The sequence below is a fragment of the Fistularia commersonii genome, chromosome 7 (assembly GCF_037954325.1).
Source record: "Fistularia commersonii isolate RoL2024-O1a breed Wild chromosome 7, RoL_Fcom_v1.0, whole genome shotgun sequence".
In the NCBI taxonomy this organism is placed as follows: Eukaryota; Metazoa; Chordata; class Actinopteri; order Syngnathiformes; family Fistulariidae; genus Fistularia; species Fistularia commersonii.
In genome coordinates, this window is record NC_141290.1 from 19,114,955 (window position 1) to 19,131,136 (window position 16,182).

Here is a 16,182-nt window from a genome sequence, read left to right on the forward strand (position 1 = left end):
GGCTCAACGAGAACTGGCTTGTGCCTCCTTGGAGCTCTGATTTCATTGGGGTTTTTTTCTGTTTGTTTGTTTTTACCCAACAGTATTAATAAAGTTGCGCCGCCTAGTTGCTGACTGGGACCTGATTTTGCTTGAATGACCGAGCAACAGAGTAAATAAATAAAATCAGTTACACATTTCTGGAATTACTGTTTGCTCAGTGATGCAAAAAATATCTATAATTAGATGTGAATCTTTCCTTGGTGATTTGTGTTTTGATTATACTGTAGACATCGGGGAAAGAAATTATCATTGAGGGACTGATTTACTTAAACGCGCCGATTTCTTTTAAAAACAGACGAGGAACATGAGCCAGCTAACTCATCAGGTTCTGGGCATCCCGTTGCAAAGAGTCAACGCACCCGCCGATATGACAGCGCTTTTCTCCTGATTCCAGAATGATCTCTCCCTGCTGAGAAACGCTGCATCCGAGGAAATGCTCGCAGTGGAGGAAGTCCTGGGCAGCTTTGACTTCCTGTCACATGACTTCAGTGCGGACGATGACACATCTTGTCCGGGTAGCCTGAGGCTTAAAGACAGCGGGTTTGTTAAACACATAAAACAATCAATAAACCCTGGGAGGACCCTTGTAAAGGATGGTTTCTTCATGTGTGTGTGTGTGTGTGTGTGTGTGTGTGTGTGTGTGTGTGTGGGCCCGTCCAGAATCGGCTCCTTGCAGCAGAACACTCCAAGGAGCCTCCCTATCGTCTCACAGGAGAGCCAATCAGCTTCTGAGGAAGAGCTCATTGCCCCCTTAACCTCTGGGAACTGGGGTCTTGATCAGGCCCTGGAAACACACCTGGACATCTGTTGCATCCTCTTAAAGGCACTGTATCTATGTATATATATATTTTTTTCTCAATTCTTTATCTTTTTTTTCAACTTTAAAGCAAGATTTAATCACTAATGTTAGGATACTTTTTTTTTTTCAAATCATTTCTTTTAAGGGGGGGTGTTATTTCTTCATTTCTTTCTCTTTTTAGTTAATATTCTAACAAAGAGCAATTACTTTTCCTACCTTTTAATTTCTGCTGAGGAGTATAATTTAGCTAATTTTACATTTTGAGTTTTTTTGGCTCATTTTCGTGTTTTCTTCATGTACACTTTTTAGTGGCAGAAGCTTTATGGATGTAGTAGAAGATTTATGGATGTTGTCAAAGAGGACATGAACTTAGTTGGTGTGAGGATTCAGAGAATAGTGATAGATGGAGGAGGCTGATCCGCTCTGGTGACCCCTGAAGGGAAAAGAGGTAGACTTCTTAATGATACCGAGCTGAGAAAATTAAGTGAGATTCCTTTCATTTCCTAAAAAATAATCAAACGGATGACCTCAAAACATAGTTTTGCTGTCAAAAAAAAAACATGTCACTCAAGATGGATCCCCAGAGGACAGGTCATGTCCCGTTGCAGGGCTCAGAGGGAGACGTACCAGTCCAAACTGCTCATCTGGTTTGAAATGTTTCCTCAGACGATGACAACAACTGACTTCGGCCCGTCCCGGAGGAACCTGCTGGAGGAGATGTCCCTGCAAGCCGACATCTTAGAGAGAATCAGCTGTTTGCTGCTGGAGAAGAATAAGAACATCTTGACTAGTGACTGTCAGTGCAGGAATTATCCCGTCTGTGGGGTTTAAACCCGCCTGCGAAGCTCATTTGCATGTTTTCCCCCTCGTCGTTCCTCAGTGCTGCAGAGGGAGCAGAGGACGAGGGATGTGCTGCTGTTCTGGGAGGAGTGTGTGAGCGACGGCGGCTCCCCTTTCTGTTGCCAGGCTGACAGCTTTGGCAGGGCGCTTCGGAAACGTTACACGCACAAGGTGAAGGCCAAGCAGCCGGGCCAATCAGAGAAAGGTATCCACTTTTCCGGCTCGGCCTCTCCAACACAAACCTAAGCTTCTCATTTGGCTGAGCATGAAAATAACAGCACACTGCTCCCTCAGTCTTCTCCAGGCTGATGCAGCAGGTCCAGGCGGCCTGCAGGGTCTCCCCGAGCCCCCACACGCCCTGCGGCCTGGACCGAGTGACCATCTTCCAGTTGTCGGTGTATCTGAGACGCTGGGACATCCAGGAGCTGGGAGAGCACATCTCCCGCCTGTCCAAGGAGGGTAGGACACATTTTTCATTAGAACCACATATAGTATACACCTAAACAGTTTCTTATATGTACACTGCTCCAAAAAATAAAGGGAACACTTAAAAAACACATCCTAGATCTAAATGAATGAAATATTCTTATGAAATACTTTGCTCTTTACACAGTTGAATGTGCTGACAACAAGATCACACAAAAATGATCAATGGAAATCAATTGTATCAACCCATGGATGTCTGGATTAGGAATCACACTCAAAATTAAAGTGTAAAAACAAACTCCAGGCTGATCCAACTTTGATGTAATGTCCTCAAACAAGTCAAAATGAATCTGTGTTGCTTCCTGAGTGGACACTATGATTTCACAGAAGTGTGATTGACTTGGAGTTACATTGTGTTGTTCAAGTGTTCCCTTTATTTTTTTGAGCAGTATCTTATTACTTTATATTGTACTGCCGTAGCATAATATACATTCAAGAGGCCGCTAATGAATCGACTCAGTTGACTTAGTACGTATATATGTATGAATATCTATGATCTAATTAACATTGGATAAACACACAAACACACACTGGAGAACAAAGAATGATAAAAAATAAAAAATAAAAAAGTACCAAGGATATGTCATCCTCATTACCATGGAGGTGGTTGAAGCAAACATTTTCCAAATTTGTTGGTAGTTGTTCTTTATATCATTTATAGTGAATGTCCAGTCAATTTTTTCCACCAGATTTTTTCATGGTTTTGAAAAATGAGTCAGTTTATTGAGAAAACGCTGACAGGCAAGATGACAAATTAGCTTGATAATGAAAAAAAATGCTACTCGGGATTGTTTATAATGCTCCGGGGGCCCAGGGTCTGCTTGTAGGACACACAGTCAGATGAGGAAAAATGGTTTCCTCCACTCTATCAGATTTAGTGTGTGCGTGTGTGTTTTTTTCTGTGTGTGTGAGAGAGAGAGGGGGGGTGACACGAGCCTTGAACGGCTCCATTAGACAACATTAAGGTCAAAGAACAATAAGGTCTGAGAAAGTTCCAGAAATTCCAACATAATGAAGGCATCTGGATCATCTGTCAACTTGTCGGGGATACACCTCTGCAAGAGGAGGAGGGAAAAGAGAGAAAGAGACAGTCCCTTCTTGCCAATTCCAGCTAGAACCGTTACGTGTTTATAATTAAATTTAATTATAATAAAAGCGTATTTGAGTATCATGAAAAGCGCTATAGAAAACCTATGTATTATCATTATTTTTATTATTATTACAATAAGGATAGAAGTTTTTGGGCCAAGATTCTGTGTTGAATGTAATGTTAATTCTAAATAGGTACAAATGTTTGTTATAGTTAATTTCCAGGATACAGAACTGAAAAACAAAGAGAGAAATTACAAAAATTGAGGTCATGGTTATGACCTTTCGGGAAGGCCCCACATGCGCTGTCAGGCCTCCTAACCAGTAAACCGATATCTTCACAGAGTACTTCCTGTCTGCCTTGCTGGGACCTAAGCGGAGGCAGGCGCTAAATAAGATGAGGGGGCGAGGCATCTCAGAGCTCCTCCCTCTGGGATCGACGCTGAAGACGCTGGCGCTGCTGCAGGTCGACTCCAACCACAAAGTGTGTAAAGCTGCGTCCAACTGCCTCAGCAGAGCACAGGGATACAGGAGCTTCAGAAACACGGTGACTTCTCTCTCCTCTCTATTCAGAGCATGTCAAGGGCATAGCTGGAGGGTTGCTGAAACGAGGAAAAAACAGCAAAAAAGTCGTGCTCCATTTCAGCTGAGTTAACTGAAAATGAGTTCCAAGAGAAGAAGCAAGAAACTGACTTGTGACTAGAACCAAAAAAATCCGCAAAAATAACAGTATATAGTGATCCAGAGTCACTGGGTTTGACTTGAGTTTGAGTTACCTGCAAATGTGGTTAGACCTGAACGAAAACTCATTATGAATGAATCAAAAAAAAAAAACCCTAGAAATAGACTACACTGGAATTCGGAGGTATTTAACGTAAACGTTTCAATTAATGATCAGAAAAATTAAAAGTTCAGTTAAAAAAATGTACTGCCTGAAAAATTCTCAACACATTTACAAAGTTGTGACAAATTAGAAAGATGGTAATGATAACAGACAATGATTGGTTTTTTACTTATAGCTAACTTTTGACATGATATCGCAGGATCTGACAGCTGTTCTTAAAACAGACGCAGTTGATTTCGGCGATAGCAATCTGAAAACGCACAGGTAATATGTCTCTTTTGACCTCCTCCCACAGGCCGTGGCTTTCTACACAGAGAGTTTAAAAAGCACAGACATCCATGTTCAGCGGGGATCCTGTCTGGCTCTGAAGTGCCTGAAGGTCAGTGACAAACTGTCCGTCTTAAACCGAAGCTGTTTGTTGACGTGTCCACTTCTTAACTGGTGTTTTTCCCATCAGGCGACAGAGAGCGTGGACTATATTGCAGCTTTATGGAGATCCCCGGATGAAGATCTTCACAATGCTGCCAAAGAGACCATCCTCTCTTTCGGTAAAAACATGGCAAAAACAAACTTGCCCCATTAGCATTAGCATTAGCATTAGCATTGGCATCCTTATGATATTCAGTGTACATAATTCGCACACACACACTCACACATATATGAGCATACATGATGACTGACTCATGTATTTGTTGAATCACGCTGGTGTTGTGCATTGCTACTTGCTAAGCTTGCCAGCCATCTAGTTGGTTTAGCTGGTAAACGGCGACCCAGCGATATCACATCAGTCAGCAAAGACTTTCACTGGTCACAAGTACATTTCTTCGGCTGAAACTCCCTGATTTATCAGCAAGGATTAAAGTTTTTCGAGAGCTAAACTAATGTCGGGTGTGAACCCGCTTACTGTCGTCCGACAAGTTGATGGGAGGCACTGCAACTAAAGCGGTTTTGTTGCATTGCAGGTAAAAAGGGCTACCTGGCCTTCCAAAGGATGGACCAGCTTGACGCTGAAATGCAGGAAGAGGCTTACCAGAACCAGGAGACTGAAATCACCATTCTATAAAAAACAATCTGGATGCGAATGAGATCCGACATGAAGACTCTCTGGAGCTCGTGATTAGAAAACTTTGACTTCCAGTCACAGACGTATCAAGTGATGGTTCCTGTGGGTTCGACTCCACACACACTCTCCTCCCCATCAGACATGCCCTCAAGCATTTGATCTGACCCGATCATTAAGAGATCCAGACAAATTTGTTGACGTTTTAATAATCCGGATATTTAACTGCAAATTTATTTTTATTAGTGCTTCTTTAAAATAATCTCTTCTGTTTGTTTTGGTTTCGAAGACATCGGAAAATGCTATGGTGTATACGTACTGGCAAAAAAAAAAGAATCCTAAAAAATTACCAAACATTATGTAAAAGTCGGGTCAGTTATGCTGTCATTTCTTTTGCATCAAACAAGTCCTTATTTTGCCGTTAATTTATTTGTGTTAGTTCAATAAGATATAAAAAAAAAACATTATAAAATCAGTGGGAAGGAGTTCTGAGGCCCAGAAAAATATAAGGTCATTGGACACTGGTCCAGTCCCGCCCACACCAAATCTGTTTTTGTTGAGTTGGATGGAGATGGAAGAAATACACCTCTCTGGATCTGATATGACCTCAGCTGGATCAACACATGCTTTATTTTTGCAACACAACTACAATTATACAGACTTGTATATAAAGCTCAAGGACTTTTTTTTTTTTTTTTTATGACTATTATCTTGTATAAAGTGCTGAAAGCTCATTCCTGCTTTTCAAGACAGGTGTGGGATTTTAATTTTCGATAGTCTTTTGTTTGTTTGTTTTTTGAATACTGAATGTCAAAGTTTGGGAAACTGAAGGACAAATGCTGTTTTATTCTACTGAAATGTATGATTGAAAAAGAGAGAAAATAATAAAATTTCTATTTAGCGTTCCTTCTAAATTCCTAAAAGAGAAGACAGTGAAGACAGTCGCAGTATGAGTGTTTCCAGTGTGAAGAAAGTTCTTCCTTTTCCCCCATTAATTAACTTGATATAATTTTATTTCACTTTTGAGAAATCTGGTGTAAAACTTGAGAAAGTACTTAAGAGCAAGAATTTCTTGTAAAAATGTTTAATTTTCAAAAAAGGTACCTCTTTCAATGACAATACACATAGTCCTCATCAGTTAAACTGTAAAAAGCTTTCTCAACAAAGCAGAAAAATCTGAATGACCAAGGAATTAGTATCTATATTTGTTTATTTATTTTATTTATCATATAAGATCACTGACATTTTTTAAGTAACAAAGATATGTATTGTATTCCAATAACAAATGTTGTATATTTGATAAACCCTGATTTAAAAAAAAAAATAGTAATAAGGAAAAAAAAAAATCTGCAACAGAACTCTATTCCAAAACAAGTTTGTGCTCTAGAACAAAAAGCAATATTTGTATTTTCTTTATTTCATTAATGAAAAACTAACTATTAGATTGGAGGAGGGATGGAGGAGGGGCCTTGTCAAAATCAGTAAAATGTGAATTGAAACTGTCCTCTTCTGGCCGTTTGGGTTCACTGCAGGTGGGAATAATGGAGGAACCCTCGGAGGTTGAAAATACATAAGGCAGTGGTTCAACTAACCTTTGACTTCTGTAACAGGGATATTCGGAGAATGTTTGTGAAGTCAAAACAAGCCTGGGAAGGAGGCAACCAATGCTGAAACACTTGTTTGAGCTCAGGGAGGGAGTTAGCTTTCAGGACAGAGGTTCTTGAGCTTTTCAGGTCCAAGAGCTTATATAAAGTGATCAGGCTTGTTTCTAGACTGCTCTCCTACGGAGTCACCAACTGCTTGTGTTGATATGATCATATAAAAAATTATAATGTATAACTGGACCGCTTGATGGATAACTGTATACACGTATTCCCTGTCTCATCGCAGAGAAAAACTTGATTCAGATCTATTTGAATCTATTATCTAACATGTCTGGAATGTCACAATGTAATGCACAAAGCTGTGCATCACGATTTCCCCGCAGGGACTAACTTACCCCCACCTCTATCTGTAGAACACGTTACACTGCTTATGCTGCTGTTTCATAACAGGTTTCTCGATTCGTTCACTCTTTGGTTGCAATTCCTTTGCGCTTGCCTGTCATAAGACACTCACTGTTAGAGATGGAGTAAGAGACAAATGAATTTAGCTGCATGGATGTGAGACCGGGCAACTAAAATATGGTCAGGCGGTCCTTGTTATGGTTACCATGTTCTCAAGAGCTTTACTTTTAGAAACAGGTACCCATTTAAGGACCAGGTACAGAAGGGAAAGACCCCCTCCTGCTGCCCAACAGAAAGGGTCCCGACAGCCCTGCATTAACCCTGAGGGGACCCTGAGGCTGAACTTCTCTACACATACAAACTGAAAGGTTTATGTGGCAATAAAACCACTAAGTCTGGCATAAACTCATAGAATAATTCCTAACATATGTTATCCTTCAAAGAACGAATACCAGCCATTAGTATCCTGTTCCTGAAATGAATATATAACTACAATTATCAATTTACTGTCCTTGTCAATTGCCCTTTGTGTTAAAATTTCCATGAATTTGCCTCATCAAATGAATTGTTTGTGATGAAAAAAAAATCCTCAGGGACAGACCAATGGGCCTTTTAGCAATCTGTAGGACACAAGGTTAAGGATTTAAATTAAATGACCGCTAATATTTCAGCCTTCTGTACAACCTTGACTAGTCCTTTGATATTTGAGAGAAGATTTTTTTTAGAGTTCTGCCCCACTGTGACGCATAATGATTGACTGACAGACTATCGTGGGGGGGAAAACTTTATTTAAAAGAAAACCAAAGCCACCATGTAGTAGTGGAGCAGCACTGCTACACACGTACACACTCTCATGCATGCGCGCACACACACACACACACACACACCATAAAAACACCTTGGTCTTTGTCTGACAGCTGAACATTAATACTTGCAGACTGAAACTTCAAATCCAGCATTTGTCCTTTTGATTAAAAATCTCATGGTGGGGAGTAAATCTCATCTCAGACCAGCTCAATATTGCTCTTGGTTGCTGTAAATACTGATCCAGTAACCCATCGGCACGACATTGGTTTTATTAAATCCAAATCAGTGTGTCAGAAATGCAAAGACTTGGTGACTATACACAAGAAGACTCAACTCACATCCCCATTTTTCTAAACATTGGAGACTTTTAGCAGTCTTTTTTGTTTGCTTTTCTTTAAATGTGTCAGAATTTAATCCTAGAAAAAAAAATTAAAAATCAACCCATGCAACAAAAATAAATTTGAGTGGTCGCAACAGAAGTTGACCAGGTGGTGATGGAAGGAAGACAAGGCAGTGCAGCTTCATCACACAACTCAGGTGTGTGTATTGAGATATTTGTGTACTTTCAGTGAAATACCAGAAACATTAGAATCCGAAACTGGGTTTGCAAGCAAAACAAAACACTGAAAATGCTTTATTGCAAATATATACTTGTTATTTAAACGGATCAGATGTGACTTAAACCTTTGAAATCTCAAGAGTTTTGGCTGTCGATCTGAGTCCTGAGGACTTACACTCACTTACATGAATCATTTCCTCTTTTGCAAATCTCTTGATTTTTGTCAACTCAAGTTTTATCTGTTGCCTGGTGGATGGGACTTACACTGATTGAAAATCCTATATTTACAAACAAACCTTGAATCTTCCAAACAAATATTTGGATTTGCAATGGAGGAAATTTGATTCATAAACAAACAATGAATTCGCAACATTGTTTTTTCAAATCCAAGTTCTGCTGAAGGTTTAGACGAGACCAAAGACCAAAGGCGATTTTTCAGCAAATCCTGAATTCTTCAAATTCTTGGAATTTAAAAACTTTTGGGTTTGCAAAGTTTTGGATTCTTCCCAACACCGTGCCCAAATATCGTGTTTGTAGATAAAAGCTGAAAATCCCGAGATTGTGTTTGGACATTACAACTGACTTGATGCTGAGTCTCTAACACCCCTTTATTTGCCGCCAATGGGAGACACGTGGAGGCTGAGAACTAACAGATACGCGCATTTTGATTCTCGAATCAGTTTCCTCTTCAAAGATTATGTTTTATTGCACAATCAGCTGATGACAGTAAGGGGGCAGCTGCGATACCAAGTGGGGCCAGGGTGATTCCCGGGGTGAACTGATTGTCCGCTGTAAGTATGACGACCAGCAGAGTGGTGGTCGACAGCAGGGCCTCTCCTGTCACCGGGTCAGGTTTCCCCAGCTCTGAGGGCGATACTCAAGTTTGGCAGCTTAAGGTGACTTTACTTTGATGGTTAAGCGTTTTTGTTTTTTTGAAAAGGCTTGTGTGTTTCATTCAGGTCTCAGTGCAAATAGACAGAACACTGAGACTCTCCTCAGTCCACTCCCATGTGGTTGTTCTTCTCATCCAGCAAAATTGTCATGTGTAAAGTTCTGCCTCCTCTGTGTCATCCATGTCCTTCCCAAGTCTGAACACATACACCCTTTTTGTTACACTCAGAAACTTTAACCGTGCAACACTCTTTTTTTTCTTTTTTATCTTTACGCTAACAAATATTAAGTAAATTTAAACAGTGAACTCTGTCAAACATTCTGAATGAATTGAGTCAATTTCAGTTAAAAAAAAAAAAATAGACAGATTTGGAAAATCAACTATTTTTGATTTGAGTAGACAAAATTTAAACCTGACGTCCAAACCCCACAACAAATCAATTAAAAACTAATTGCTGTGCTGAAGGAGAGATTCTCTAATTCAATTTCAATGTTTTTTTGGATCCCTATCACCTTTTTCAAACAATATTTCCTCGGTTCATCAGGTTTATCTACATGAAGTCACTGCTTTTAAATTAACTCTCTATTTTTAGAGTAAAAACAGTTCACCAAAAAATGACAAGGTTAAATGTTTTTCGAGCACCTGTCCCCCCCCCCCCCCCCCCCTCCACCCCCACCCCCTCACCCCCGTATCTTCTTTCCATCACCTCAGATTCTCTGCTCAGTCTTTACAGCAAATAGTCTGGTAATCCTTAACTTGTATTCCTCTTCGGCACTTTCAGCTCAGACATCTGTTCATCCAGCATGGAAGTATCACCCTACAGTAACTCCCCATCTCTCCGTACTGCAGCTTCGATGCAGTCTCCCTTTCTCTCTCCCCCTCTAGGTCCCGACGATGGCCGGATCATGGGCCGCATCGGGCAGGGCAGCATCCTGGCAGTGGTAGAGGAAGCAATTGCCCCAGCAGCTGTAGCAGATGAGAAAGAGGGCAGCCAGGAAAACCAAGGCACAGATGGTGCAGGGCTTCCTCTCCAGCAGAAAGCTGAGGAGGTAGAACCCCATGAACATGGAGTGGTTGAACCACAGTGCTGGGTTCAGGGGTTTGGGGATGAGCAGGACCGGGAGGAGCCACTGCAGGCAGTACATGGTCTCTGTGGTCAAGATGGAGTCTCTGGGGGATGAAGTAAGAGGCCCAGTGGTCGGCAGGGTCACCGGAAGTCTCAGCGGTTCAGGAAAGGCCTGAGGGAGTCTGACTATCCGACGGGGGAGGGATGATGCAAGATTCTGTCGAAGAAGCCAGAGGTCACTGCAGTCAGGTCATCCCTGCAGACCAAAGGATACATCAGAAAAAAACCAAATACCCAATACATGCATCTGAGCTGACAAGTTACATTCATACATATTAGCTGCACAATATAGCTAAATTAAATATGTGTTCAAAAGATCCGGACCAAGTGATTTATTGATATCCGGGCGAATTGGTGCAACAAGACAGCAAAACCGGCTCCAGCTGGCTGAAGGACAAAAGCTGAGTTACAGTCAGTGACAGCTGCTAGCGTCCCCTGTGCGCACGGCGACCAGCCTGGCCATGACCATAATACTGTCCCCGGGACCGGCCAGTAGACAAGCTAGTAGGCGACATAACAAACCATGAGGACTCCAGGGTTTGCCAGGAAAGTTATCTGTCGATAGACAGCTCCGAAGAGCACACACTGTCCTCTTTACACGGCCAGGAAAACGGACCTGAATTTTCACCAATCCTCAAACAAAACCTCATCATCTCAGAAGTGGGTCCACACATGTACTACAACACGCACACAGAACGTTCAAGATTTCAGCTAGTTGAATATTGCCACGACTGAAAGCGAAACGAAGTCCAAATCACGAATTTCCGGATCCCGACGATGAAGTCATGTGGTACACATCAAGAGCAACACGCACATTTGTTGTGAAAATAATTTCAGTATCTAAGCAGTTTCGCAGTAGTGGCGGTTAATGTTAGCCTGCAGCGTGAGCCAGGGCTAGAAGAACCAATCGCTGTGATGCGAACATGTGGTAAAAGGTTTGTTTGTATCAATAAAATGGCAGCACAATGACCTTTCAGCTAGTATATATATGTCATATTCTCTGCCACCTTATTAAACGTTTCTCTGTGAGCCGCCGGCGTGGGTCCGAGTCGACATTAAACGAAAGGAACAACATGTAACGCCGCCGAGAGCTAACGAAGCCAGAAAGATAGTAAACAACAAAAGACCTCCAGCGTGAACAGCATGGTTACCAAACACAATGTTGTTGGCTGACATGTTGCTGTCGGCGTCTTTCTGTAAGACGTGGCAGAGTCGTGCACAAACCTGACATCTTTCGGTCTCATTCTTGGCACTGAACAAACACCATCTGGCTGCGTACGTAGCTGTTAGCAACACAGCTAAGAACTAACAAGCTGAGAAGGACCCCTGACTGGCGCAAAGAAGACGTTAGGTAGGCCGTCAATGTGCCTGATAAAAAATGCATTCACTCGAACTTCGCCAATTCACGAATAAGCCCTTTTAAACTGATAGGTTTAAAAGTTAAATTGATTCAAAACTGAGTTTTTAAAATTCTATTCATTTTTTTCACATTTACATTTTCTTTCCAGCAGCAAACCATCTACCGCCATCAAACTCTGTCCCCCCCTTTTCACCATAATGAATACAGCTCCCAATTCTCTAAGATCTTGTTGAACAATCAAATAAAAAACTCTGCAGCAACCTCTTCCATTACCCCACTGGTGTATCATCAGGAGCAACAGCCTTTTCACTTATCATCCTCTTAAATACCTTCCTCGCTTCACTTTTACTAATCTGTGCTACTTTGTGGTCTACAATAGTCACCTTTTCTACCCTTGCCTCTCTTTCATTTTCCACATTCATCAGCTCTTCAAAGTACTCTTTCCATCTTCCCATCACTCTTCTAGCATCTGTCAACACATTTCCCTCTCTCAGACCTCACCCAGACCTGCTGCACATCCTTTCCATCATTATCCTTTATCCATCATTTCGCCAACCTGTATAGATCATTCTCTCCCTCCTCACTGTCCAACTGAGCATACAAGTCATCGTATGTCCTTTGTTTGGCCTCTGCTACCTCTATCTTTACCCTACATAGTATCTCCTTATACTGCTGTCTGTTCTCTTCAGTCCTCTCAGTGTCCCACTTCTTCTTTGCTAACCGCTTTCTCTGTATATACTCCTGCACTTCCTCATTCCACCACCAAGTCTCTTCTCTACTTTCCTGCCAGATGATAGACACGTACTCTCCTACCTGTCCCTGATAGCACTAGCTGAAGTTGTCAAGTCATTTGAAAGCTCTCCTCGACCACCCAGAGCCTTTCTCAAGTCCTCCCTGAAAACCATACAACACCCCTCCCTTTTCAGCTTCCACCACTTTGTCCTCTGTCCTTTCTTTGTCCTTTTTATCTTTCTTGTTACCAGAGTCTGGCTACACTCTCACCTATGTGCTCCAACCTCCAATCCTATAAATTATCAAATGTTCCTGTCTTTTCTAGAAAAAAGTGTTCACTACAGCCATTTCCATCCTTTTTGCAAAGTCTGCCAACACCTATCCCTCTGTGTTTATTACATGGGTACCACCAATAATCTTTATCTTTCATCATCTTTATTGCCTGCACCAACATGTCCATTAAAGTCTGCACCAATTACCACCCTCCCACCTCTGGAGTTAATCTGCATTACTTCATCTAACTCATTCCAGAACTTGTCCTTCTCCTCCAACTCACGTCCCACCTGTGGGGCATAGCCACTGACAATATTGAACATCACACTTTCAGTTTCTAGTTTCAAACTCTATCTGTCTATCTGACAGGCTTTTCTCTTCCAGGACATTCCGAACAAACTTCTCCTTCAAGATAACTCCTACTCCATTTCTCTTTCTTGATAGTATAGCTGTAGTAAGCGTCTATCCTTGACACGTTTTCACCCGGTCTCTTGGACACACAGTATATCCACCTTCCTTCTCTGCACCAACTCTCTATCTTTTCCTGTCATTGTCCCAGCATTCAAAATCCCAACTCTCAGGCCCAGATTTTTGCATTTTCTCTTCTCTCTACTTCCTAAAATAGCCTTTTCCCTCTGTCTTTGACTGACAGGAGCTCAATTTCCGCTGACACCCTGTAGGTTATCAGCACCAATGGTTGTTGTTGTTGACCCAGGCTTCAACTGATCTGGTAAGAGATTCATAGATTCATTTCGCATATTTGGTTTTGGAATAGGTCTTCTTGATGCAACCCTTTGCATTTATTCGGGCTCGGGACTGGCCCAGAGAGACACTGGCTTGTGCTCCCCTGGGGCTGCATTTGTAAAATATATTATTCATTTATACTTTATTAATCCTTTGCGGGAAATGATTTATCTTTATTTAACCCATCGTGGATGAACCATGAACATTTGGCAGCCGGGGGTTCAGTGCCGTGCTCAACGAAACTTCAACAGAGTTGGAGGAGGGCAGGAATCAAAGCAGTAACATTTGGTTCCAAGGATGACCACTCTAACCCCTTGAGCCACATCGCCCCACATATACTGTAAGTCATAGATGTAAAATACTGTAAATCTATTCAAGTAATATTAAAATTCTTTACTGTGCGTAAATTACAAGTTTTAACACTAAATATGACAAGACTTTTTTTTTTTTATATAATTACGGCACTGAATTGAAGAAAGTTATTGAAACACTGTTATTTCCCCAAACGTTATTTCTCTTACTGACACACAAAACTAAAAAAGTGAGAAAATATGATGGAATTGCGTAACAGCCATACAAAATATATACAAATATATATATATTTATATATAATATAAATATATAAATATATATAAATATATAGATACGATGAGGAAACAAAAATATCACAACGATTATGCATTGATTTATTTTATTGATTGTTCCTTTTACTACAACCAATTGACTTGCATTTGCCCTGCTAACATGAAAAAGTCAAATAAATATATCAGTAGGCTTCAAGTTCTGACAATACAATATTTAGCATTATCAAAAGACCAGAATCTGGAAAGCCTACACTTGACCTATAATGAACAAGGTTTCTCCTGTCAGATTCTCTCATTCATGATTTCACCAAATTAAAGCAATGGCAGCCACATGTTTTGCTATACTGTTCGTCGCTAGCGCTGAAAGCTACATGCTACTTTTCTATGAGTGACAACTACAAGACCATGTCACTTCCTGTGCTCTCAGAATCAGAGACAGGACATTTTTAGTTCCTGGGTTGTTACAGATGCTCCATAATCCTATTTTCGTCGTAAAAGACAGAATACGTTATATAATTTATAGAAAAGCTGAGAACAGTATTATTTAAAAAGATTAAACAAAGGCAACATCTGAATTAAATGCAGACAAGCGATATTTGTTCTACCAGACACTGTAAGTGAGACTGACCTCATTAATTAAATGTAAGTGCTGATTAAAATAACCTTGCAATAATTTTTACCTTTAAAGTTTGGTTTATGTTGACAAAAACTCCAAATGTTGTTGTCATAGAGTTATGACAGGTTTGTCAAGGTTGCTACTCAAAGAACAAAGGACACACTTAAAAATTACCGTAGAGACTTGATATGACCATTATGACTTTGACATGACAAGAGAAATATCCATAATGACTTGGACGTTATCTAACTTGCCTTGACAAAAGAATGACAGCAATGTCTCAAACCTGACTATTACAGCTGGTAGTCATGGAGACAATAGTTACACATTGTAATGACGACATGCTGGTGACATGAATAGTGAAGGTTGTCTGCGTTGTCTACAACACGATTAGACCCTGACAAACCTTGAAATTATTATAGACACTGGACATGATCTTTATCACTCAAGCATCATGGTGAACTGAATTGCACAGAAGCATCTGTAATGACACGGACATGACTGCAGTTAATATGACCATAACGACCAGGAGTTAACTGTTGAAACCAAACCAGACGTGCATTGGAAAGAGTCTCAACAAACCAGACATGACTACAAGAAATATGACCATGATGACAGGGGTGAAAAATTAAATGACTGTGATAGCACTGAAGACTTGACATGACCTAAGTAACTCGGACTTGACAGTGATGTAAAAAGTTTCAAAGTTGTCATAACGAGTTGGATATCAGTTAAGTGACTTGTAAACAATGATGGAAACTCAACATGATTCAACTTTGACAAATCCAAACAGCTTGGAAATGTCGGTAATGACTCGGATACAACTCTATAGACTTGAATAGGAGCATATTGAATTGTTAGTAACTGCAGAGACTCAACCTTTGATATGAAGGATATTAGATATTGATGACTAGGCGCTTGATTTGGACCCGGGAGTTTGATGACTTTACTTCAACATTGCAGTTAGATATATGTTCATGCTTAAGTAGCCCAATAGTCACGGCTTCAAGGAGCTACCCGAGAGCAAACAGCAGCCATTCCGACACAACCGAGGAAGCATTTCAGGCATATAGACACGTTAGCGATTGCGCGACTCGTAGAGAGTAAACAGCCTCAAACAAGTCCTAGAAGCAAAACAGAGAGATTTCAGTCACTGTGTGTGGTATATTTAACATTATGCAGCATTTCCATTGATAGTTGCTATTTTCCAAAAGGAACAGATAAAGTGCCAGAAATGTTACTTTCAAAGTCACTGCAGGCTTTACTTCCTGTCAGATTCCAGAGGAGGACCTAAGAGGAGGAGCTGTCACCATCGTTCGTCCA

General features: G+C 40.8%; 2 protein-coding genes across 7 annotated transcripts in view; one reads left to right on the plus strand and one right to left on the minus strand.

The window, feature by feature from the left end:
- The window catches only part of ripor3 (RIPOR family member 3), a 50,146-nt gene extending 39,397 nt beyond the window's left edge, over positions 1 to 10,749 (plus strand). For 3 of the 6 annotated variants that reach the window (XM_086150177.1, XM_086150178.1, XM_086150180.1), the window contains 8 exons: positions 437 to 582; positions 703 to 865; positions 1,508 to 1,637; positions 1,722 to 1,886; positions 1,976 to 2,140; positions 3,601 to 3,803; positions 4,396 to 4,648; positions 5,063 to 10,749. In XM_086150177.1, coding sequence (XP_086006303.1) covers positions 437 to 582; positions 703 to 865; positions 1,508 to 1,637; positions 1,722 to 1,886; positions 1,976 to 2,140; positions 3,601 to 3,803; positions 4,396 to 4,648; positions 5,063 to 5,163 — 1,326 coding nt within the window. In that variant the 3' untranslated portion in view covers positions 5,164 to 10,749. The remainder of the gene's footprint in view (positions 1 to 436; positions 583 to 702; positions 866 to 1,507; positions 1,638 to 1,721; positions 1,887 to 1,975; positions 2,141 to 3,600; positions 3,804 to 4,395; positions 4,649 to 5,062) is intronic. The other 3 variants (XM_086150179.1, XM_086150183.1, XM_086150182.1) reach the window with 3 other exon arrangements.
- Positions 7,933 to 10,604, minus strand: blcap (bladder cancer associated protein). Its single transcript, XM_086150184.1, has one exon. The coding sequence runs from the start codon at positions 10,567 to 10,569 to the stop codon at positions 10,306 to 10,308; it is 264 nt and encodes an 87-aa protein (XP_086006310.1). The 5' UTR covers positions 10,570 to 10,604; the 3' UTR covers positions 7,933 to 10,305.
- Positions 10,750 to 16,182: the final 5,433 nt, after the last annotated feature.